General features: G+C 44.2%; 1 protein-coding gene across 3 annotated transcripts in view; it reads left to right on the forward strand.

Annotated features, from left to right (window-relative positions):
• The first annotated feature begins 2,310 nt into the window (after nucleotides 1–2,310).
• The window catches only part of SBNO1 (strawberry notch homolog 1), a 100,302-nt gene continuing 78,329 nt past the window's right edge, over nucleotides 2,311–24,283 (forward strand). The window contains exons 1-2 of one of the 3 annotated variants that reach the window (XM_075833940.1): nucleotides 2,311–2,700; nucleotides 4,162–4,293. In XM_075833940.1, the coding sequence (XP_075690055.1) occupies nucleotides 4,162–4,293 (132 nt within the window). In that variant the 5' untranslated portion in view covers nucleotides 2,311–2,700. Of the gene's footprint in view, nucleotides 2,701–4,161; nucleotides 4,294–24,283 lie in introns of those variants that run through there. The other 2 variants (XM_075833944.1, XM_075833953.1) reach the window with 2 other exon arrangements.

Here is a 24,283-nt window from a genome sequence, read left to right on the forward strand (position 1 = left end):
AGCTGGAGTCAGTCTCAGAGACATAGACTCAGGTGCAGACTGATTACCTATGGGCGTATACACAGAAGTTGTGCCTGGCAGATCCTTTACAGTGGGACTATGTGTGGCTATCTACAAGGGGGGGGGGGCTGTGCGGCTATCTACAAGGGGGGGGCTGTGCGGCTATCTACATGGGGGGCTGTGTGGCGCTATGTACGGGGGGCTGTGTGTGGTGCTATATACAAGGGGGGATGTGTGGCTATCTACAAGGGGGGTGCTGTTTGGTTATGTACAAGGGGGAGCTGTGTGGCTATCTACAAGGGGGAGCGGTGTGGCTATCTACAAGGGGGAACTGTGTGGCTGTCTACAAGGGGAGCTGTGTGGCTATTTACAAGGGGCCACTGTTTGGCTATCAAGGGGGCGCTGTTTGGCCATCTACAAGGGGGCGCTGTTTGGCTATCTACAAGGGGGTGCTGTTTGGCTATCTACAAGGGGGCGCTGTTTGGCTATCTACAAGGGGGAGCTGCGTGGCTATCTACAAGGGGGAGCTGCGTGGCTATCTACAAGGGGGCGCTGTGTGGCGCTATCTACAAGGGGGCGCTGTGTGGCGCTATCTACAAGGGGGCGCTGTGTGGCGCTATCTACAAGGGGGTGCTGTGTGGCTGTCTACAAGGGGAGCTGTGTGGCTATTTACAAGGGGCCACTGTTTGGCTATCAAGGGGGCGCTGTTTGGCCATCTACAAGGGGGCGCTGTTTGGCTATCTACAAGGGGGTGCTGTTTGGCTATCTACAAGGGGGTGCTGTTTGGCTATCTACAAGGGGGCGCTGTTTGGCTATCTACAAGGGGGAGCTGCGTGGCTATCTACAAGGGGGAGCTGCGTGGCTATCTACAAGGGGGCGCTGTGTGGCGCTATCTACAAGGGGGCGCTGTGTGGCGCTATCTACAAGGGGGCGCTGTGTGGCGCTATTTGGCTATCTACAAGGGGGAGCTGCGTGGCTATCTACAAGGGGGTGCTGTTTGGCTATCTACAAGTGGGCGCTGTTTGGCTATCTACAAGAGAGCGCTGTGTGGCGCTATCTACAAGGGGGCGCTGTGTGGCGCTATCTACAAGGGGGCGCTGTGTGGCGCTATCTACAAGGGGGCGTTGTTTAGCTATCTACAAGGGGGAGCTGCGTGGCTATCTACAAGGGGGTGCTGTTTGGCTATCTACAAGGGGGAGCTGCGTGGCTATCTACAAGGGGGAGCTGTGTGTAGTGTTATCGGCAGGGGGCTCGGTTACTTTGGGGGCACTTTTATTGTGTTGAGCACTGAGGGATAATTATTACCATCTGGGACACTGTGGATTATGAGTTTGCATAGATGATGGGATATAGGTGGGGAGGGTGCTGGAAAAGCGAGAAACCAACACGTCTGTGTGTCACATTCTGCAGAGACGATTCGTGGCTGGAATAAGTCGTCACAGCGGTCTGGGCCGGATGGAGAAAAAAAGGGAAAGTGAACGACTCTTATCAGAGAAAACATCACCTAATTTAGCGGGGGAAAGCTACAAGCGGAGCTGTGACTGGCGAGTTACTCCTAGGACACTGCACAGCGCACAGGCAACGATTTTGTAATGTGTCCGTAAAAATTTTGGTCTGTCCAGGAATTTTAGCTCAGTTGTTCAGAAATGTCTGAAGTGGCGGTTGGCAACCCTGGCTCCTACAACTCAATGATTTCTTTGTTTTACAGACACTAGAAATAAGGGCCCTCTTTTAAGGACTACCCAGGAATTTAAGGATGATTGACAACCTTGCCAGTGAGGGTATGTTCACACGCAGAGTTTTCAGGCGTTTTTGGAGCTGTTTTTCATAGTGTCGATAGAAAAACAGCTCCAAAAACATCTAGAAATAACTTTTTCAGCTTCAAAAACAGCTGAAAATCAGAGGCTCTTTTTTCTGAAACCAGCTCCGTAATTTTCAGCTGTTTTTACTTGTGCGTGTGAACATAGCCTGTTTTTACACGGCAGTATTTATTAGTCAAAATCAGGAGTGCATTCGGATCCACTCCTACGTATGGCTTCCAAATACTACCCAAAATACTGTCCTAGAAATCTGCTGTTATGCTAATGCTTAATATAGGAAATAATTCCTATCATGTCATCCACAGTCACTTTTTAGTGTTTTTCTCAGAACTGATGGATCTCGTTTTTCATGAAACATATCCATTTTGAACTAAACGTGTAACCTGCCTATGTCCCTCCACAAATAACGCGAGACTTTACATATGCCGTACCCCAGTCACCTGATTCACCCACGGAACACTACAGACATGACCTTCTCAAGATGGCGTACACCATACGACAAGTCCCCGCCCTTTGCCGCCCTCTAAGTCATTTCCTAGAAGGAGGGATCTCACGTCACGTGGCTCTCATCTTCCTTCTTCTTGAAACCCAACAATAATAATAATAATTATGGATTATATTAAAATCACCAAAGCGACGCCTATTGAAGACGGCTTTACTGGGAAGAAGCCTGGAGAGAGCTGCCCGGGCAGACACAACGGGGCAAGCGCTGAATGGGGGCGGGTGAAAGGCCTCGGTCTGTGCGGGTCACGTGGTACTGCGTTGTGGTGTTTCCCCGGTAAAGATGGCGGCTGTGAGGTAGAAAGCGGCGGCTCCGAGTAGCAGCAGCAGTTTCGTGTTGGCACAGCAGCTGAGTGACGACGTATTCGGGACCAGCATCGTGAGTGACTGGAAAGGGCGGGTAGATGAGGCGCTAGGGGGTGGGGAGGAATGTATTCGTAGAGTGGAAGGTTTGTTTATGCGGACTGGTGTAAGGTTCACCGCGGCCACCAAAGGCCTGAGGTAAACGAGCACTTTCTCTTCTCCCCGACCGCATCCACAGATTGTCTGTAGACGGCTGCATACATAGAGTCCTCGCTGTGTACTGCTATACCGTGTCTCGTTATATCGGCCTCCCGCAGCGACACGATACAAACACGTACGTCCTGTCATAGTCCCCCTCTCAGCGCCCTGGACTCCTAGCCCTTCTGACCCGGACCAGGTCCTGCACTATATACCTGTTTAGGGACAGTGCCGAGCCGTCTTCCCTATACCTGGCTCTTCCGGACCCCTTCTGTCAGGTACCGGGGTGTGAGCGGGAAGGCTGAGGGTTTCGCCTATTTACTGTCCGGTACATTTCTCCTTCATCACTGGACATTGGATTAGTCATTCTGGCCCAACCCGGAAGTTTATATTGTTCACACGAGGTAGTGCGAGGAAGGTTGAGGAGCGAGGCTGACCTCTGCACAGCATGTTCTCCTCGTGTGTGCTGTGCTCGCCTATAGCTTGTTATGGGCTGACTCATTCATTCTTAGCCCCCCATCCCTCCTGCGGCCACCACGTGTTTCATTTCCCTTTGTGGCTATTGAGTGCCGGACATCTCCGTGTCCATGTGTAAGGGACCTTTACTCTCTAGGCAGTAAGTAGTATGCTCGTTTAAAGGGGCATTGATATCCCAGTGCTGGTTCTATGTACTTGCAATCGCTATTCATCATGTGTCGGTATCTTTACTAATCCAGTGACTTCATATCAGGCCAGTTTAGACTTATTAGCAACGGATTTATCACACCGGTCAATGGTCATTCCTGACAGGTTGTTCACCTTGGGCCAAAAAAGCTTTATTGTGGTAGCCTCCCTAGGATACATCCTATGCCGGTACACCCATCCCCATAAGAGGTAATAGAGGATTAAAGTTCAGCATTGCTGTGTTCCCTTATGCTTGTACATATGTGCTTTATAGGATGTATCAAATGTAGTAGCTTCTAACTAGGATCTCGTGTATATTGAAGTTTAGGATGATTTCATTATCCCTGAGGTGACCTGAACATTTATAGGTGGGCCTCTGATTAATATCTTTGGCTGACTATGGTCACTGTGGTTGTTGTGGTCGGTCATCTGTCGCTCCTTTTTTTTTTATAACTGATGGTAAAGGGTTTGCTGTGGTGCTGCCAGTAGGTCTGCTTCAGTTTTGCTCAAGGGCAAACATATGGGTGAATTATTGAAAAGCTGCTCCCTCGGTGGGTACCTGGCTGCTCAACAATTGTGTCTGATAACTTCTTGCACAGGTCAATGTACGCCCTAGGAATATTTGTGCTTCAATTTCTGCTTTTAACATGTTGTTTTTTTTTTTTCTCTATTAAAGATGATGGATCCAGGGCAAGATTTGTTGCTTGCTGCTCTCAGTGAGAGTGGTATTAGCCCCAATGATCTTTTTGATGGCGATTCCTTGGATATAGGTGTCATTGCTCCAGGACCAGTCCCTGTCAACCAGCAAGTAAGTTATTTTAAATGTAATTGACTTATATAATAAACAAATGCGCTGTTTCACTTCTGCCGTGTCTATGCATCACAGTACATGGAAGCTACAGAAAGCCATCCTAAGCTGAATGTCAGTAAGTTGCGCTGACGGCTCGGTTAACAGCGGCTCCTGATTGATTTGCTCTGATCAAGTCAAAGTGGATCCCTTTAAGTTATTTTATTAACTATTGCAAAAACAGCTGTTACTGACACGTGCAGGGATGGAACACTAAACCCCAGCTGCATAACGATATGCTGGAGGTTTATTGGCTCCAAACCTAGTGACAGGTCTCTTATGTACTGAACTGTATAGCAACATTGTGCAATGTTAAAGAGGTATTACCATCCCTCCATATACTCTGGATATGCCATAAGTGACTTTAGGTGGGGGACCAACATCTATCTCCTGACCCCGTTATGGCTGGTGAGGCGGCTACTGCATCCAGACGGAGAACAAATGGAGAGGTGGCTGGCATTACTTAACGGCCGAGCTCACTGTACTTGTGCTGTTTCCGTAACTCTCATTCACTTCCTTGGGAATTACAGAAACAATGTAGCACTCCGAGATGGCCGTTTCAGTAATCCCAGCCACATCTCCGTTTTGCTTTTCGCCTCTGGGTGTGACGGGGGACTCTGTTCTGGAAATAGGTTAGGGACACGCATCTGAGACATTTATGGCTTATCTGCAGATCAAGCCATAAATGTTCCAGATGGGAATAACCCTAACCTCTTAAAGGGAATGTGTTGCCAGAAAAACATGAGTTTTTTTTTTTTTTTTTTTGTTTTTTTTTTAAATTAAACATTTAGTGTGTAGGTGATTAAACATTGTTCTAATTTTTTTTATTTTTTTCACGAGTCAGGAAATATTATAAATTAATTCTAATTTATAATATTTCCCATTGCTGGTCACTAGATGGAGCTATTCCCAAAATTGCAGCATTGCAAAATTGGGTAAAAAGCCCTCGCTCTAGTGAGCTCTCAGCATCCCCCCCCCTCCTTTATCCTGGGTAGTGCCGGGATAAACGAGGGGTTTGAACGGTCTAACCTCCTACACTGTGTGTCGCCATTTTTTGAGCTAACACAGTGTAGTAGGTTTACATACAGTAGTAAACGTACACAAACACGAACATACATTGATATCTCTTACCTGCTCCTGCCGCCGCGGCTCCCTCTGGCCCGTCCGCTCCGTCTGCTGCCGCTGGTCCAAGTGCACAAGTCCGGAAGCCGCGACCGGAAGTAGTAATATTACTGTCCGGCCGCAACTTCCGGTCCACAGGAAAATGGCGCCGGATGGCGCCAATTTCAAATTGGACTGTGTGGGAGCGGCGCATGCGCAGTTCCCACACAGACAGCGTACACAGAAGTGGATGGGACGGGACCCGTTAGCAGTCCCTATGGGACTGTGGCTGCCGTATTCCATGTCTGTATGTGTCGTTAATCGACACATACAGAAATGGAACAAAAAATGGCAGCCCCCATAGGGAAGAAAAAGTGTAAAAATAAGAAAGTAAAACACAAACACACAAATATAAACGTTTTTAATAAAGCACTAACATCTTTAACATATTAAAAAAAAATTTGTGATGACACTGTTCCTTTAAGGATGCAGCCAATTTTTAAGTTCTTTCCATTGTTTTATTCCAAGAGCCCTAACTTTTTTTTTTTTCCCTTTACACGGGACAAGTTTTTATTTTTCAACGGCAAGCCTTAACTCCTTAACGCCGAAGGACGGATATATCCGTCCTCAGCAGCTGCTAGTTCGCGCAGGAGGACGGATATATCCGTCCTGTGATGGCGCGGGTACTGAGACTGTACCCACGCGATCAGCGGCAGGAGCACGGCTGTTATACACAGCCTGGCTCCTGCTGCAACTGCCGGAATCGAAGCGCGCGCCGATTCCGGCAGTTTAACCCATTAAATGCCGCTGTCAATAGTGACAGCGGCATTTAATGTGTTTGACAGAGGGGGGAGCTCCCTCTGTCACCCGATCGGCGCCCCCGCAAACAAATCGTGGGTCGCCGTCGGGTTTCCATGACAGCCGGGGGTCTAACAAAGACCCCCAGGTCTGTCTTCCGCAACTGCCTGTTTGGCGATGCCGGAGGCATGACCTAACAGGTTGCCTGTCAGTTTTACACTGACAGGCAATAATGCTTTGGTATACTAAGTATACCAAAGCATTATATATGCGATCGGCACATCGCATAGTGAAGTCCCCTGGTGGGACTTTAAAAAAAAATGACAATCAGTTAAATAAAGTTTGTGAAAAAAAAATAAAACTAATTACAGTCAAAGTCAAATAAAACTACTTTTTTGGCCCAAAAAGTGGTTTTATTTAGTAAAAGTGTCAAAACAAATCACACATACACATATATGGTATCCCCGCGTTCGTAACAACTTGACCAATAAAATGAACATATTAATTAAACCGCCAGATGAACGGCGTCCAAAGAAAACGCAAAAAACAACGTCAAAATTCTCTCTTTTCTCCCATTCCCTCCATAAAAAATAAAATAAAAGTTAATCTATAAGTCCTATGTACCCCAAAATAGTACTAATAAAAACTACACATTGGCCCGCAAAAATCAAGCCCATGTACGGCCACATCGACGGAAAAATAAAAACGTTACGTCTCTTGGAATGCGGCAATGCAAAAACAAGTAATTTTTTTCTAAAAGGGTTTTTATTGTGCAAACATAGGAAAACATATAAAACCTTTACATATTTGGTATCCCCGTAATCGCGCCGACCCACAGAATAAAGTTAACATGTTATTTACGCTGCATAGTAAATGGCGTAAACTTATAACGTGAAAATCAATGCTGGAATAGCTGCTTATTTTAAATTCTCTCCTAAAATAAAGTTAATAAAAGTTAATTAATATGCTATAAGCATCTAAAAATGGTACAATTACAAAATACAACTTGTCCCGCAAAAAACAAGCCCTTATACGGCTATGTCGACGGAATAAAAAAAGAGTTACGACTCTTGGAATGCGACCGTGAAAAAAACAAAAAATAATCCTTGGTCATTAACGTGCAAAATGGCCCGGTCATTAAGGGGTTAAAGAAGCAGTCCTATGAAAATTTGTATTGCTTTGCGTGTTTGTAAGGGGCATCTTGTACATGTATATTCTCTTTATTTGCTCACCGAGCGTCTAGTTTTCAAAACACATGATCTGTTCGGCTCCTCCGTGTGATCGCTAATCTGGCTGATTCAGCGTCTTGTGTGTGGACCTGAAGCCAGTTTCTCTATGTAAGTCTGAGACTCAGAATGTGAGATGCTGTGTCAATCGGCGAGTCTGATTAGAGATCACGGGGGTGCTAAACAGAGCCAATGTTTTAAAAACTAGACACCCGGTGAGCAAATAGATAGCATAACAATATACAAGATGCCGATTACAAACGGGCAAAGCAATTAAACATTTTCATGGGAGTGCTTTAATAGGACACAAGGCAGACCTGGAGGGCTTTACTAGGCTTCCTGCTGCCATAGCAAGTGATCGGTACCCTGTGATTTTTGTCTTGGGGGACAGACGGAGCCCCTCCGTCTGTCTAACTGATCAGATGCCGCAGCTGCTATATTGACTGCAGCATCTGAAGGGTTAAAAGCCAAGATCAGCGTTTTCCTTGTTCCTGGATGTTGCAGGCGGTGTTACTGTATGAAATAGCCAGCACCCACCAGGTAACCAGGTATGGTGTGGGCTCTGCCTCAGAGTGCACATCCTCCGTACGTTTAAGGGAAATGTTGCTAAGAAGTTTAGCAGTTTAAGTATTTACTATACATGGGCTTGGTGTGTTGAAGACCTTTTGCGAATTGCTTTTGTCTTGAGCTGCATGTACAGAGCTTAATCTATGGAGGGGATGATTAATACTAGTATTGAAGTTTAAATATGAATAGGCTTGGCTATTCATTACTGTATTTAATTAGGTATCTATTTTAAAGGGAATGTGTCGCTAGAATTTTTTTATTTTTTAGTTAAAGAGGCTCTGTCACCAGATTTTGCAACCCCTATCTCCTATTGCAGCAGATAGGCGCTGCAATGTAGATTACAGTAACGTTTTTATTTTAAAAAAACGAGCATTTTTGGCCAAGTTATGACCATTTTTGTAGTTATGCAAATGAGGCTTGCAAAAGTCCAAGTGGGTGTGTATTATGTGCGTACATCGGGGCGTTTTTAATACTTTTACTAGCTGGCCGTTCTGATGAGAAGTATCATCCACTTCTCTTCAGAACGCCCAGCTTCTGGCAGTGCAGACACAGCCGTGTTCTCGAGAGATCACGCTGTGTCGTCACTTACAGGTCCTGCATCGTGTCAGACGAGCGGGGACACATCGGCACCAGAGGCTACAGATGATTCTGCAGCAGCATCGGCGTTTGCAGGTAAGTTGCTACATCGACTTACCTGCTAACGCCGATGCTGCTGCAGAATCAACTGAAGCCTCTGGTGCCGATGTGTCCGACACGATGCAGGACCTGTGAGTGACGTCACAGATCTGCACTGCCAGAAACTGGGCGTTCTGAAGAGAAGTGGATGATACTTCTCATCAGAGCGCCCAGCTAGTAAAAGTATTAAACACGCCCCGATGTACGCACATAATACACACCCAGTTGGACTTTTACTTTAAACACGCCCACTTGGACTTTTACAAGCCTCATTTGCATAAATACAAAAATGGTCATAACTTGGCCAAAAATGCTCGTTTTTTAAAAATAAAAACGTTACTGTAATCTACATTGCAGCGCCGATCTGCTGCAATAGCAGATAGGGGTTGCAAAATCTGGTGACAGAGCCTCTTTAAATTAATATTTAAGTCATTACACTGTTTATATTTTTTCACAAGTCAGGAAATATTATAAATTAGATTCTAATCCATGTGCTGGCCACTAGAGGGAGCAGTTCCCAAAATTGCAGCACGGTCAATGTGGTAAAGCAACCTCATTGCTTTATGCTGCAAATTTGGGGTAGACACACTCTCTAGTGTCCTCACACAATCCCCCCCCTCCCTTATTCTGGCTAGTGCCAGGAGGAGGGGTTTGAATCTTCAAACCTCCTACACTGTGTGCCGCCATTTTCTGAGCGACTGCACAGTATAGGAGGATTAGATACAGGGCTCAGCAGACAGTATCACACGAACATAATACACACATGACATACACGAACATAAATTACCTGTTCCTTCTTCCGCCTCCGCTCCTATTCCTTGCGCCTTCGCTTCCTTGAACATGCGGCTGGAAGTCGTCATCTTACTGTCCGGCGGCGGCTTCCGGTCCACAAGAAAACAGCGCAGGATTTCTCTGCGAACGAGCTTCGTTTTGGTCTGTGGGAGCGGCACATGCGTATGCTGCAGAGAATGGAACGGCTCCCGTTCGCATTCTCTATGGGGATGTATGTGCCGTATTCCATCTCTGTATGTGTCGTTAATCGACACATACGGAGATGAAAAAAAAAATGCCAGCCCCCATAGAGAAGTAAAAAGTAGAACACAAAAATAAAATTTTATGTTAATATATTAAAAGCAATATGAAATGTTTTAATTTTTTTATCATATGACCCCTTCCCTTTAACCCGTTAGTGACCGCCAATACACCTTTTCACGTCGGCCACTAACGGGCTTTATTCTGATGCATAAGCCTTTTTACGGCACTGCATCAGAATAAAGTAAACAGATGAGGGAGCTGTCAAATCTCCCTGCTCTCAGCTGCCGGATGTAGCTGGGGGCATCCCTGCTTGACCGGGTGAGATCGCTATTGGTATCGATCTCACCCGTTTAACCCTTCAGATGCGGTGCGCAATAGCGTGCACCGCATCTGAGTGGTTTTGGAGAGAGGGAGGGAGCTCCCTCTCATCCAACTGACACCCGGCGATAAGATCGCCGAGTGTCTGTATCTCCGATGGCAGCCGGGGGCCTAATAAAGGCCCCCAGGTCTGTCTGTAGCGAATGCCTGCTAGGTCATGCAGGAGGCATGACCTAGCAGATGCCTGTCCGTTTTAAACGGACAGGCAGTAATACACTGCAATACAAAAGTATTGCAGTGTATTATAATAGCGATCGGATGATCGCATATTAAAGTCCCCTAGTGGGACAAGTAAAAAAAAAAAAAAAAGTTTAATAAAGAAAATGAAAAACCCACTTTTTCCCCTTACAAACTGCTTTAGTATTAAAAAAACAAAATAAAGTAAAGAAGTTACACATATTTGGTATCGCCGCGTCCGTAACGACCCAGACTATAAATCTATTACATTACTTAACCCGCACGGTGAACGCCGTAAAAAATTAAATAAAAAAAGATGGAAAAATTGCTGTTTTCTGTGAATCCTGACTTTAAAAAAAAATGTGATTAAAAAGTGATCAAAAAGTCGCATCTACTCCAAAATGGTACCAATAAAAACTACATGTCTTCCCACAAAAAAAAACCCTCATACAACTGCATCGGCGAAAAAATAAAAACGTTACGGCTCTTCAAATATGGAGACACAAAAACAAATAATTTTGAGAAAAAAAGCGTTTACTGTGTAAAAGTAGTAAAACATACAAAATATATACAAATTTGGTATCGTTGCAATCGTAACAACCCGCTGAATAAAGTTATTGTGGTGCTTATATCACACGGTAAACGGCGTAGATTTGGGACGCAAAAAAGTGGCAAAATTTCAGATTTTTTTTTCTATCCCCCCCCCCCCAAAAAAAAAAGTTTAGAAAAGTTAATCAATAAATAATCTGTACCTCAAAATGGTGCTGTTAAAAAATACAACTTGTCGCGTAAAAAACAAGAACTTATACAGGTGTTGGCGCAAAAATAAAAAAGTTATAGCTCTTGGAATGTGACGATGCAAAAATGTAAAAAATAGCTTGGTCATTAAGGTCTAAAATAGGCTGGTCATTAAGGGGTTAAGGGTCGAACATAATGAAAGTATTGTTTGTTACATGAATCTCTAGTGATTGTTTTGTTATTGTAATTTGGAAGAAGATTAGCATTAACTTTGTTTAATAGCAGACCTGCAGCATTAGGCTGGATTCACACGAGTGTGCGTTTTGCGCACGCAAAAAACGCGGCGTTTTGCGTGCGCAAAAGGCACTTAACAGCTCCGTGTGTCATCACATAGGATGTGCGGCTGCGTGATTTTCGCGCAGCCGCCATCACACTGTTTGGATGTTTGTAGACAGTAAAGCATGTGCTTTTCTGTTTTCATTGATACTTTTGACTGCTGTTGCGCGAATCACGCACGTCCCACGGAAGTGTTTCCGTGCGGTGCGCGTGATTTTCACACACCCATTGACTTCAATGCGTGCGTGATGCGCAAAATACGCACAAAGAACGGACATCTCGTGAGTTTTACGCAGCGGACTCACGCTGCGTAAAAATCACGGACTGTCTGCACTGCTCCATAGCCTAATATAGGTCCGTGCGAGGCGAGTGAAAATCCCGCGCGTTGCACGGACGTACATCACGTTTGTCTGAGTAAGCCCTTACACACACATGACAAAGCATCAGCCATGTTGTTAATTAGATTCCATGTTGCAAGATAATGGGTTGTCTCAACAAGCAATTGCTCAAAATCTGCCAATGAATTTTTTTTGTAACATGATTGAAATATATGTAGATATATATATATATATATATATATATATATATATCTATCTAAGAAAATTCAGCAGCACTCCGATGATGATGATGAAAAAAAGGTGAAGTTTATTTCTACTGGTGTGTGTATATATATATATTTTATTTTTCTCCCACCTCTTTCGTACAAAATTGCGGTCTGTCTCCCATTGGTGGTATATGTATGTGTTTAGTTGAAATGTCTTCCAGTAATCTGCTTGAGAAGTTGGCTTCTACAATCTTGTAGTTCTTGGTGACTTACATGCAACATGTCTATTGTTGGATCACTTACTTTTTGCAAAAAAAAGTTATGATATAGAGTTTACGTATGCAATGCCCACCTTAAACTTGTAAAGCTAAGTCAATCTTAGAAATCATTTGAAGGGATTTTATAGGATTAGAAAAGCCGGGCTCCTTTCTTCCAAAAGAAACGGTTACAACTGTCCACAGGTTTTGTGGTAATACCTCATGCACTATAATGAAGCTGAGCTACAATACCAAACACAGCCAATAAACCGGCATGGCGTGGTTTCTTGAATAAAAAAAAAAAAAAGCAGCCATGTTTTTCTGCTAGCTGAAGATAAACTCTGATAAAGTGCTAGTAGTGGTGCTGTGTAGAGAAGAATCTGAAGTGGCCTCGTTGCAGTCAACTTCATCAATCTAGTGCCGCATAGTCCAGGCTTTACAAAGTTGTAGGTGGATTTAAGCATGTCCATAAGGACTATGCTGTCACAATACTTTGTATAGGTGAAAATTCACAGTGAAATGCCCTGTGGCTGTTATTTGCAGAATGTAGACTCTATTTTTACTATTGCAGTGTGTACTGGTGGCTATGATGACAGCCAGTCTTCATTCACAGAATACAGGTGTGAAAAATAGTGCTGGTTGGTTTAGCTGGTACTGCATCCCCCATCTAGCAAACTTCTCAAATTGTTTCAGATGTATTCTTCTGTATTACTTTGAAAGGCTGTTTAGTTTCTGTTACTGGGAGAAGATGCTGTGAGACGGACATTTGTTGGTGAGGTGCAGCTGGAGAGAGTTTTAGGCTTCGTTCACATCTGCGCAAGGGTCCCGTTCCCTCGGAGCTTTCCGTAGAACGGAACCCTGACTGAAACTGAGACCTATGCTTTCCGTTTGTCTCTGTTGTGCAAGGGTACCGTTGTTTTTCCAAAATCGGCCTATAGTTTCAGTTAGTGTCTGCCAGGTTCCTGTTACGTCGGAATGGAGTCCTAGCGCAGGTGTGAACAAAGCCTTACTTAAAGTTCTATGGTTGCACCTATTTCTGGTTTAGTAACCTAGTAGGCTCCTTTTGTGCTTATTGAAATGTTGTACTAGGTTCAGGAGACAAATTATCAGATTAATAGTGAATTGATAATTGTGGCACATACGGTGACCGATGGTGAAGCACAGGCATCACTATGTTCTAAATGGTGAAGTCCAGGTAGAAAAAGATTGCGAATCCCAGCCTTAACCCCTCAGGCTGGGTTCACACGACCTATTTTCAGGCGTAAACGAGTCGTATTATGCCTCGATTTACGCCTGAAAATACGGCTACAATACGTCGGCAAACATCTGCCCATTCATTTGAATGGGTTTGCCGACGTACTGTGCCGACTACCTGTAATTTACGCGTCGTCGTTTGACAGCTGTCAGATGACGCGTAAAATGACTGCCTCGTCAAAGAACTGCAGGACACTTGTTTGGACGTTTTTGGAGCCGTTTTCTCATAGACTCCAATGAAAACAGCTCCAAAAACGGACGTGAAAAACGCGAGTTGCTCAAACGTCTTAAAATCAGGGGCTGTTTTCCCTTGACAACAGCTCCGTATTTTCAGACCTAATTGCAGTTATGTGCACATACCCAAAAAGGGAACCGGTGACCAGCATTTCACCTATTGAAAGTTACTTATCCCTCACTGGCCGCTGCTATCAAAGTTCATTGCCGTTATCCCCCTCCTGAACTCCTCTTCCAACTGTAAATAACTGTCTGCAAACATTTTGTGCCTTTTTTATTGTAATAATCCGGTTTCCCTTTGTGTGCAACAGGACAGTAATGCACAAGCGTGGGATTTTGTGTGCTGGGGGAAGACGAGGAGCTGTCAATCAAAAGTAAGGAGGCGGGGTAAACTCGGAAAGACTTGAGGAATAAAGATATGACTCTTCTGCTCATCAGCATACAGTGTGGGAACACTAAAAAACTGAATACTAAAGCTACAAAGACTATCTATAGGTTATATAGAAGTTTTTTTCACCTACCGCCACCAGGGATTGCTGGTTTAATAGGTGAAATGCTGGTGACAGGTTCCCTTTAAGGGTATTTTCACACAGTTTTCTGATGCGGTAACCGTGCCGCAAAAACCGGCCGAAAATGCCTCCCATTGATTTTTTTTTTTTCTCTACGAGTGCTAAAACCGTCTCGCGGGTGAAAGAAGGGACATGCCCTATCTTCAGGCGTTTACGCCTCTCACCTCCCATTGACATCAAAAGCTTTTCTCTATTTTTATTTTTTTTTTTCCTCTTAACGTTTTGTAAAATAAATTGTTTAGCTACACCGCATTTTGAGAGCCATGACAGTTTTTTTTTTTTCCCATGGATTGACCGGTATGAGGGCTTATTTTTTTGCGGGACGAGCTACCGCAACTGTTTTATTGGTACCATTTTTTTATTTTATTTTTAGTGCAATGACTTTTTGATCCTTTTTTTTTTTTTTTTAAATTGTCTTTTTATGGTGTTTTACCGTTTGAGTTAAATGCTATACAGGTCCTTAATGAATTAGAATATCATCAAAAAGTTAAGTTGTCAGTATTTCAATTCAAAAAGTGAAGCTCTTATATCCTATAGATTCATTACACACAGTGATCTATTTCCAGCATTTTTTTTATTTAATGTTGAAGATTATGGCTAACAGTTAATGAAAACCCAAAATTTAGTGTCTCAGAAAAATAGAATATTGGGTAAAAGTTAGATTGTAGACTCGTGGTGTCACTCTAATCAGCTATTCGACACAAAACACCTGCAAAGGTTTCCTAAGCCTTTAAATGGCCCAACAGTCTGGTTCCGTAGGCTACACAATTATGGGGAAGACTACTGACTTGACATTTGTCCATAAGACAGTCATTGACACCCTTCACAAGGAGGGTAAGCCACAAAAGGACTTTGCTAAAGAAGCTGTCTGTTCACAGAGTGCTGTATCCAAGTATATCAATGGAAAGTTGAGAGGAAGGAAAGTGTGGTAGAAAAAGGTGCACAAGCAACAGGGATAACCGCAACAGGGATAACCGCAGCCTTGAAAGGATTGTCAAGAAAATGCCATTCAAAACTCTGGGGGAGTTTCACAAGGCGTGGACTGCGGCTGGAGTTAGTGCTTCAAGAGCCACCACACACAGACGTATCCAGGACATGGGCTACAACTGTCGCATTCCTTGTGTCAAGCCACTCATGACCCAGAGACCACGTCCGATGCGTCTTACTTGTGCTAAGGAGAAAAAGGGCTGGTCTGTTGCTCAGTGGTCCAAAGTCCTGTTTTCAGATGAAAGTAAATTTTGTATTTCATTTGGAAATAAAGGTCCCAACGTCTGGAGGAAGAGTGGAGAGGCTCTAATCCATGTTGCTTGTGGTCCAGTGTGAAGTTTCCACAGTCAGTGATGGTTTGGGGAGCCATGTCATCTGCTGGTGTTGGTCCACTGTTATATCAAGTCCAGAGTCAGCGCAGCCGTCTACCAGGATATTTTAGAGCACTTCATGCTTTCCTCTGCTGACAAACTTTATGGAGATGCTGATTTAATTTTCCAGCAGGACTTGGTACAGTTGGCAGTGTGGACAGGTGCCAATACCTGGTTTAATAACTACAGTATCACTGTGCTTGATTGGCCAGCAAACGCGCCTGACCTAAACCCCATAGAGAATCTAGGGTGTATTCTGAAGAGGAAGATGAGACACCAGACCCAACAATGCAGCCGAGCTGAAGGCCGCTATCAAGGCAACCTGGGCTTCCATAACACCTCAGCAGTGGCACAGGCTGATCGCCTCCATGCCACGCCGCATTGATGCAGTCATTCATGCAAAAGGAGCCCCGACCAAGTATTGAGGGCATATACTGTACATACTTTTCAGTAGGCCATCATTTTGGTATTAAAAATTTTTGAGTTTGGGCTTTTATATTCTTAATTTTCTGAGACACTAAATATTGGGTTTTCATTAACTGTTAGCCATAATCATCAACATTAAAAGAAAAAAAATGCTGGAAATAGTTCTGTGTAACTCAAAATGTGAAACTCCTTATATAGATTCAAGTACTGAAATTAACTTTTTGATTTAATTCATTGCGAAGGACCTGGATTTGAAACGCAGCGATATCCACTTTTTAAAAAAAAATATTACTTTAGAGTAAGGCTCTAGTAACACGACAGGGTCCGAGTGTCAGCCGATAAACGGCCATTTTTCCCGGCCGTTTTGCATCTGTTTCCGTTCCAGTTCGTGTTCCCGTTTTTAAACAGCCGATTCTTGACCTGTTTTGCATCACATTTTTTGGGGGTCCACACCCTTCCCTCTGTAGGTAATTCCACACACTGCCCCCTGTAGGTAATGCCACACACTGCCCCCTTGTACATGGTCACCCCTCCTACCTTCCTGTAGGTGACTGCTCCAGGAGAAGTCCCTCACTTTACTGTCAATATATGGACAGTGAAGTCGGGGACTTCTCCTCGAGTGGAATCCCCGGCCACAGCGTTGGCAAAGCTGTGGCTGGGGATTGGGTATTCCGCTCCTACGGGGAGCAAGAAAATACCCTCCTCCTCACATGTGCTTCGCACTAGGAGGAGGAGAGCACGAGCAACGGAAGACACGGCTGTCACTCGGAACACATCCAAGCGATGGCCATGTATTACTCGTCCCCATGGACTTCTATGGGGGCCGGGAGAACGGACGAAAATAGGGCATGTCCCATTTTTTTTTTTTTTAAATACACTTTCGTGATCATGACACAAAAACCCTTGATGCATTAAGTTAGACTGTGCCACTAGACTTCCGGCCCCTTGGAGCACTTTAAAAATCTACCAAAATATTGTAATCCACTCGATGGGGAAACGGAATGTATATTAGCGAGTCTACTTACTGTAAAGTGGTTATCTAAGATTATAAAATTGATATCCATCTATATTGGATCGCTGGTTACCGACGTTTGGCTCTGCAGACTTTTCACTGTTTAAATGGATTACGTTTTGTTTGTACTTGCATACTACACTCGTTGCAGCTGTGTAAGGTATTTCAGTACTAACCCATTCACTAGTCTAAAATCCTGAATAACAACCTTAAAGAGGCTCTTGTCACCAGAATAAAAATGCTCCATCTCCTACATCAGTTTATCGGCGCTGGAATGTAGTTACTAGCAATGTGTTTTTATTTTAAAAACTGTTTTTAAAAATAAGTTATGGCGTTTAGAACATTAATGCAAATGAGGTCCTTAATGCCCAACTGGGCGGTTTTTAATTTTCAACCAAGTGGGCGTATGACAAAGGTGTATGACGCTGGCCAATCCGCATCATACACCTCTCTGCCTTACACCCAAGCTAGATTCACTGCGTCTGAAGACAACATCTTTCGTCTCCCTCCAGGCTGCTGCTGCTACTGCTACTACCACCGACTGGGACTTCCCACGTGCTTTTCTGTTTCCAAACATCCAAACGGAGTGTCTTTGAGATGAGCGAACCCGGACTACCGAACCGAACTTCTCCGGGTTCGGCCGAACTCGTTTTGGCCGAACCCGGCAAAAAAATTTCCGGTACGCGATGTCAGGAGATAGTCACTGTCCAGGGTGCTGAAAGAGTTAAACTGTTTCAGCACCATGGACAGTGACTTCCGATCCCAATATACATGAACCTGTAAAAAAAAAAAACGAAGTTCTAACTTACCGATAACTAACGGCTTCTTCCTCCAGTCTGACCACCCGGGATGACAATTCAGTCCAAGTGACAGCTCCAGCCAAGCACAGGCTGCAGTGGTCACATGGACTGCCGCGTCATCCAGGGAGGTGGGGCCCGATGTCAAGAGAGGCGAGTCACCAAGGACGCGTCACCAAGGCAGCGGCCGGGAGGGAAGTTCTCGGTAAGTACAAACTTTTTCTCTTTTTTTTTTTTTTAACAGGTTTCTCGATGTTGTGTTCGGCATTCACTGTCGAGGGTGCTGAAAGAGTTACTGCCGATCAGTTAGCTCTTTCAGCACCTTGGACAGTGACGGGCGTCGACTAGCCTCATCTCTATGATGGCGGCTGCGCGAAAATCACGCAGCCGCGCATCATACACGGATGACACATGCAGCTGTCAAGTGGTTTTTGCACGCGTAAAACGCCGCTTTTTTGCGCGCGCAAAAACGCAACGTTCGTCTGAATCTGCCCTTAAGGGAATGTGTCGCAAATGAAACTTTTATTTTTCTTTTATTTTTTTATTTTTTCTTATGGTGGAAAGTATTAAAAATGAAATAATAATTTGACATGTTTTCCTATGTTGGCCACCAGGGGGAGCACTTCCCAGAATTACAGCAAGGGGAATAAGGCAAAGCACAGCTGCCGTAAATGTGGGAGGGGATCTCACCCCCCCCCCCCTCCTAAAAGCCAGGAAAAGGTGTCTTCAAATTGCTAAGCAGTGTCTGGCTGCCATTTTGGGTGTGATTCTGCAGCTGGCAGAAGTTATAGGACACACCAAAAGGCTAAGGGTATGTTTACACGCTTACTAAACAAAGGGGAAACAGCTCCTGATTTTCAGCCATTTTTTTTAATCAATCTCTCGTTTTTTGGCAGTGTTTTTTACTGCTGTTTTTGGAGCTGGTTTTCTAAATCAATGAAAAGCGTCCCAAGAAGTGATGTGCACTTCATTTTGGCGGGTGTCTTTTTAGGTGCTGTTTTTTTTTAAACGACCACGTAAAAAACGCCCTGTGCTTCCGATTTTTTTTCAGCTGAAAACATTGCGTGTGAACATACCCATAGGCTATGTTCACACGGAGTATTTTGGGGGAGGAATATCTGCCTCAAAATTCCGTTTGGAACTTTGAGGCAGATATTCCTCTCCCTGCAAGCCGATTTTCGCGGCGATTTATCGCGCCGTTTTTCGCCCGCGGCCATTGAGCGCCGCAGGCATAAAACAGCGAGAAATACCCTTTCTCCTGCCTCCCATTGGAATGGGAGGTCAGAGGCCGAAGCGCCCGAAGATAGGGTATGTCGCTTTTTCCCGCGAGGCAGTTTAACTGCTCGCGGGAAAAAGACGCCGACGCCTCCCATTGAAATCAATGGGAGGCGTTCTCGGACCGTTTTTGCCGAGTTTTGCGACGCGGTTTCCGCGTCAAAAAACTCGGCAAAATAACCTGTGTAAACATAGCCTTAGAATGATGAAAGTGAAGTGAATGACTTTTCAGTTGACAGGTTCACACGGCGTGTATTTGACACGGTTTTTTTTTTCTTCACATTTTACGTGCCAAAAACCACATAAAAAAAAACAAACATTTGATTTCACTTGATTTTGAGTGTGTGTGTGTGTCGCTGATCAATGGAGGTGAACTGCAATACCTGACACAACCTGAGGACAGCTGCGGCGCTGTCTCCAAACCGGACACCCCATTCTGTCCTGAGATGACCCGACTGGGGAGGCGGGTGTCAGAGCCACCCATTGCCATCACTGCAGACAGAACCACACAACTACGGCATGAGGGCAGGGCTTGTCCTCAGTGCACTGTCTCTTGTTATGGACAGATTTATAGTCCCATGAACCCCGTCTGCATCAGAACCGCTAACCTAGGTCTGATCACATGACAGAGGGGGATCACCAAAAACCCTGTGCACCCTACCTGTCCATCCAGCCCTTTCCTGGTTATATCTGCTTCTGAGAAATCTGGGTGACCACCATTACCCCTCCTACTGGAGTGTGAGAGGTTCATTAGTCACATCCCCAAACAGTCTCCGCACAACTAGAGAGATTTACCATTCAGGGGTCTGGGAAAGCTGGGTACCACGCTAACAGCGGGCATATTGTTTATCACCCAGCTTTCCCAGGACAGGAACGTGTGAAACACCTGAATCGCTGGTCGAGGAGAAGAACTCACCTCCCCCAGGACACCGGCAGACACCACAACCTCCTCTACACCAACCGTCACTACACGGGGGACGCACAGTCACATGTGTGGACGGCAGACATCACATTACATAGAATGATAAGCTGCGTCCTTTATATAGTCTCCTGCACGACTACAGGGACGGGGACCCGTTGGGGGGGGGGGGGGGGGCGTCGGGGGTCACGAGAGCGCCGGTCTATGAGAGAAGAGGGACAGACAGACACACACACACACACTACCTGCAGTGCATCTGATCTTCATAATAGCGCCTGCTATCTCCCTACAAACAGCTTCTCTGCTGTGTGACTGACCTGCGTCTGCGCAGTACAGAGCCAGATAGCAGAGGCAGTGGACGGGAGCCGTTCATTGTGCCCTATGCATTGTAGCTGCCGTATTCATCTTCATACAGAGATGAAAAAAAAAATGGCAGCCCCCATAGACCAGTAAATGTATGAATACATTAACCCGTTAGTGACTGGCCCATAGTGTATTCACGTCGGTCACTAACGGGCCTTATTCCGATGCCATAGACTTTTTACGTCGCGGCATCGGAATAAGTAAACAGAGCAGGGAGCTGTCATCTCCCTGCTCTCAGCTGCCAGTATCAGCTGAGGGCTGGGAGCGTCCCTGCTCTGCCGGGAGAGATCGATATTAGTATCGATCTCACCAGTTTAGCCCCTCAGATGTGGTGCACAATAGCGAGCACCGCATCTGAGTGGTTTTGCAGAGAGGGAGGGAGCTCCCTCTCTCCAACCGACACCCGGCGATACGATCGCCGAGTGTCTGTGTCTCCAATGGCAGCCGGGGGTCTAATAAAGGCCCCCAGGTCTGCCTGTAATGAATGCCTGCTAGATCATGCCGCAGGCATGACCTAGCAGATGCCTGTCCGTTTTAAACGGACAGGCAGTAATGCACTGCAATACAGAAGTATTGCAGTGTATTATAATAGCGATCGCAGAATCGCATATTAAAGTCCTCTAATGGGACTAGTAAAAAAGTAAAAAAAAAAGTTTAATAAAGTTAATAAAAAAATAAATAAAATGAAAAACCCACTTTTTCCCCTCACAAACTGCTTTACTATTAAAAAACCAAAATAAAGTAAAAAAGTTACACATATTTGGTATCGCTGTGTCCGTAACGACCCCGACTATAAATCTATTACATTACTTAACCCGCACGGTGAACGCTGTAAAAAATGTAATAAAAAACGATGGAAAAATTGCTGTTTTCAGTGAATCCTGACTTTAAAAAAAAATGTGATTGAAAAGTGATCAAAAAGTCGCATCTACTCCAAAATGGTACCAATAAAAACTACAAGTCGTCCCACAAAAAAAAGCCCTCATACAATTGCATCGGCGAAAAAATAAAAACGTTACGGCTCTTCAAATATGGAGACACAAAAACAAATAATTTAGAAAAACAAGCCTTTTTACTGTGTAAAAGTAGTAAAACATACAAAAACGATACAAATTTGGTATCGTTGCAATCGTAACAACCCGCTGAATAAAGTTATTGTGTTATTTATACCACACGGTAAACGGCGTAAATTTAGGACGCAAAAAAGGGTGGCGAAATTTCCGATATTTTTCTCTCCCCCCCCCCCCCCCCCCAAAAAAAAAAGTTGATAAATCTTAATCCATAAATATGTACCTCAAAATGGTGCTATTAAAAAAAAAAATACACCTTGTACCGCAAAAAACAAGACCTTATACAGCTATGTTGACTCAAAAATAAGAAAGTTATAGCTCTTGGAATGCGACGATTGAAAAATGTAAAAAATGGCTTGGTCATTAAGGTCTAAAATAGGCTTGTCATTAAGGGGTTAAAAAGTAGAACGTGACCACGCAAATACAATTTTTGTTTACATTATATTAAAAGCAATATAATATAAAAAAAATCATGACACCTTCCCTTTTTAATTGTGAAAAACACCAAAATTTTGTGAAGAATTGTAAAAAAAATCAACATTTATCTAAATTTTAATGTATCTGCTTGTAAGACAGTGACTATTTTGTGTGGTATAACTTCCTAACATCCCCCATGTTTACTTTAGTTTGGCATCTGTTTTTGAACATCCTTTTCATTTTCTAGGACGTTACAAGTCTTATAACTTTAGCAGCAATTTCTCACATTTTCAATAAAATTAAAAAAGGCGTGTTTTTTTTTTTTTGTTTTTTTTTTTACAGGTTTCAGTTAAGTTGTGAACTGGCAGCCTGGGATAGGGATGCAGTGACTTCCAAACTAACACATTGTCCTGGACTTTTTACTCCTTTATTTGACAACCCTGACTTCACACCAGCGGTGGGGGGAGGGGAAATGGAGGAGTTTCTTGCCTGGAGTAGACCGGACAGTGTTAGATTCTCTTCCACACTATCCACTACACACGCAAACCTCCTGCTCTTTCGTCTCTTTGCATATCTTGTCCTCACAAAAGAGTGTCTTGGATGGAATATCTCCAGCTTAGAACATACATCTTATCTTTCTCAGATTGTGCGGCTCTCACCTTAGACAAAACTGCACTGGAAAGAGAAAGGCCTCTGAAAGAGAGACACCTAGTGGATTTTGGGGCCTCCTCTTTATTAGAATATATTTTAGGCACCATGTCGGGCTTGAAGGGCTCTTGTGGTGCTACAGCAGTGGAAATCCTCAAAAAGTGACCCCATTTGGGAAACTACACCCCTCAAGGAATTTATTTAGGGGTATAATAAGCATTTTGACCCCACAGGTTTTTTGCAGAAATTATTGGAAGTAGGTTGTGAAATTGAAAATCTAATTTTCAAATAAAATGTAGGTTTAGCAAATTTTTTTCTTTTTTCATTTCCACAAGGGATAAAGGAGAAAAAGCTCCATATTGTAAAGCAATTTCTCCTGAGTAAAACAGTACCCGATGTGTGGTCATAAACAGCTGTGGCAGGGCTGAGAAGGGAAAGAGTGCCATTTGGAGCTCAAATCTAACAGGAATGGTTTGCAGAGGCCATGTCGCATTTGCAAAGCCCCTGAGTGGACAAAACATTGGAAACCCCCCCCAAAATTGACCCCTTTTGGGTAACTATGGAAATTATTTAGGGGGTATAGAGAGCATTTATATAAATGATCCAATTAAAAATCCATGGATGTGTCGCACTGATGGTGTCTCTTCTTCTCCCCCTTTGTGTAACACACTTTGCACATTTTTTGGGTCCTTCCCTTTTTACCAGTGGAGGGGATTTCGCTGGGAAAGTATTGTCCTGGTACAATACGTGGACCATCGCTTGTAGATGTACTGGGGCCCTCTCCTTCCTGGTTCCCAAATACAAGGGCCTTTATAACCTCTTGAAAATGAAGGAATGTTCCTGTCCCGGCCTGCCCATTGGTATATCACGTAAGCGTTCTACAATGCCATCTGCACCATGTGCGCGGCCAGCTTTTTGTACCACATCTGTGTTTTCCGCATGGCACTGTATGGCTTTAGTACTTTATCAGAGAGATCAACCTCTCCCATGTACTTATTGTAGCCCAGGATGCAATCCTGCTTGAGGGTCATTATAGTGCTGCCTCGGACAGGTACAGGGGTGCTGTCGCTACCGTGTATTGTGGTCTATATCAGGACATCCCTCTTGTCCTTATACTTGACCAGCAACATGTTCTCACTGTCTAGTGACCTCTTTTCTTATTGGTTGCACAATCCGTTTTAGGGAGGCCTCTGGTTTTTGCGCACGGTGCCGCGTGCTGCAGTACTTCTGGTGGAGATGCAGTTAAATAATGGAATGCAGGTGTAGATGTTATCCACGTGAAGGTGATGATCACCCTGGTGCAGCAGTGGGTGCATTAAATCCCACACTATTTTCCCACTAACTCCAATGACAGGGGGCATTCTTGAGGTTCTATCCTGGTGTCCTTCCCTTCATAACACTAAACCTGTAGGTGTACCCTGAGCTACTCTCGCACAGCTTGTACATTTTAATTCCATACCTCGCCCTCTTGCTTGGCAGGTATTGGTGGAATTTTAGTGTCCCCTTTAAAGAGGCTCTCACCAGATTATAAGTGCCCTATCTCCTACATAGTCTGATCAGCACTGTAATGTAGATAACAGCAGTGGTTTTTATTTTGAAAAACTATCATTTTTTTTAGCAAGTTATGAGCAATTTTAGATTTATGCCAATTAGTTTCTTAAAGAGGCTCTGTCACCAGATTTTGCAACCCCTATCTACTATTGCAGCAGAGCGGCGCTGCAATGTAGATTACAGTAACGTTTTTATTTTTAAAAAACGAGCATTTTTGGCCAAGTTA

The sequence above is a fragment of the Rhinoderma darwinii genome, chromosome 1 (genome assembly GCF_050947455.1).
Source record: "Rhinoderma darwinii isolate aRhiDar2 chromosome 1, aRhiDar2.hap1, whole genome shotgun sequence".
Taxonomy (NCBI): domain Eukaryota; kingdom Metazoa; phylum Chordata; class Amphibia; order Anura; family Rhinodermatidae; genus Rhinoderma; species Rhinoderma darwinii.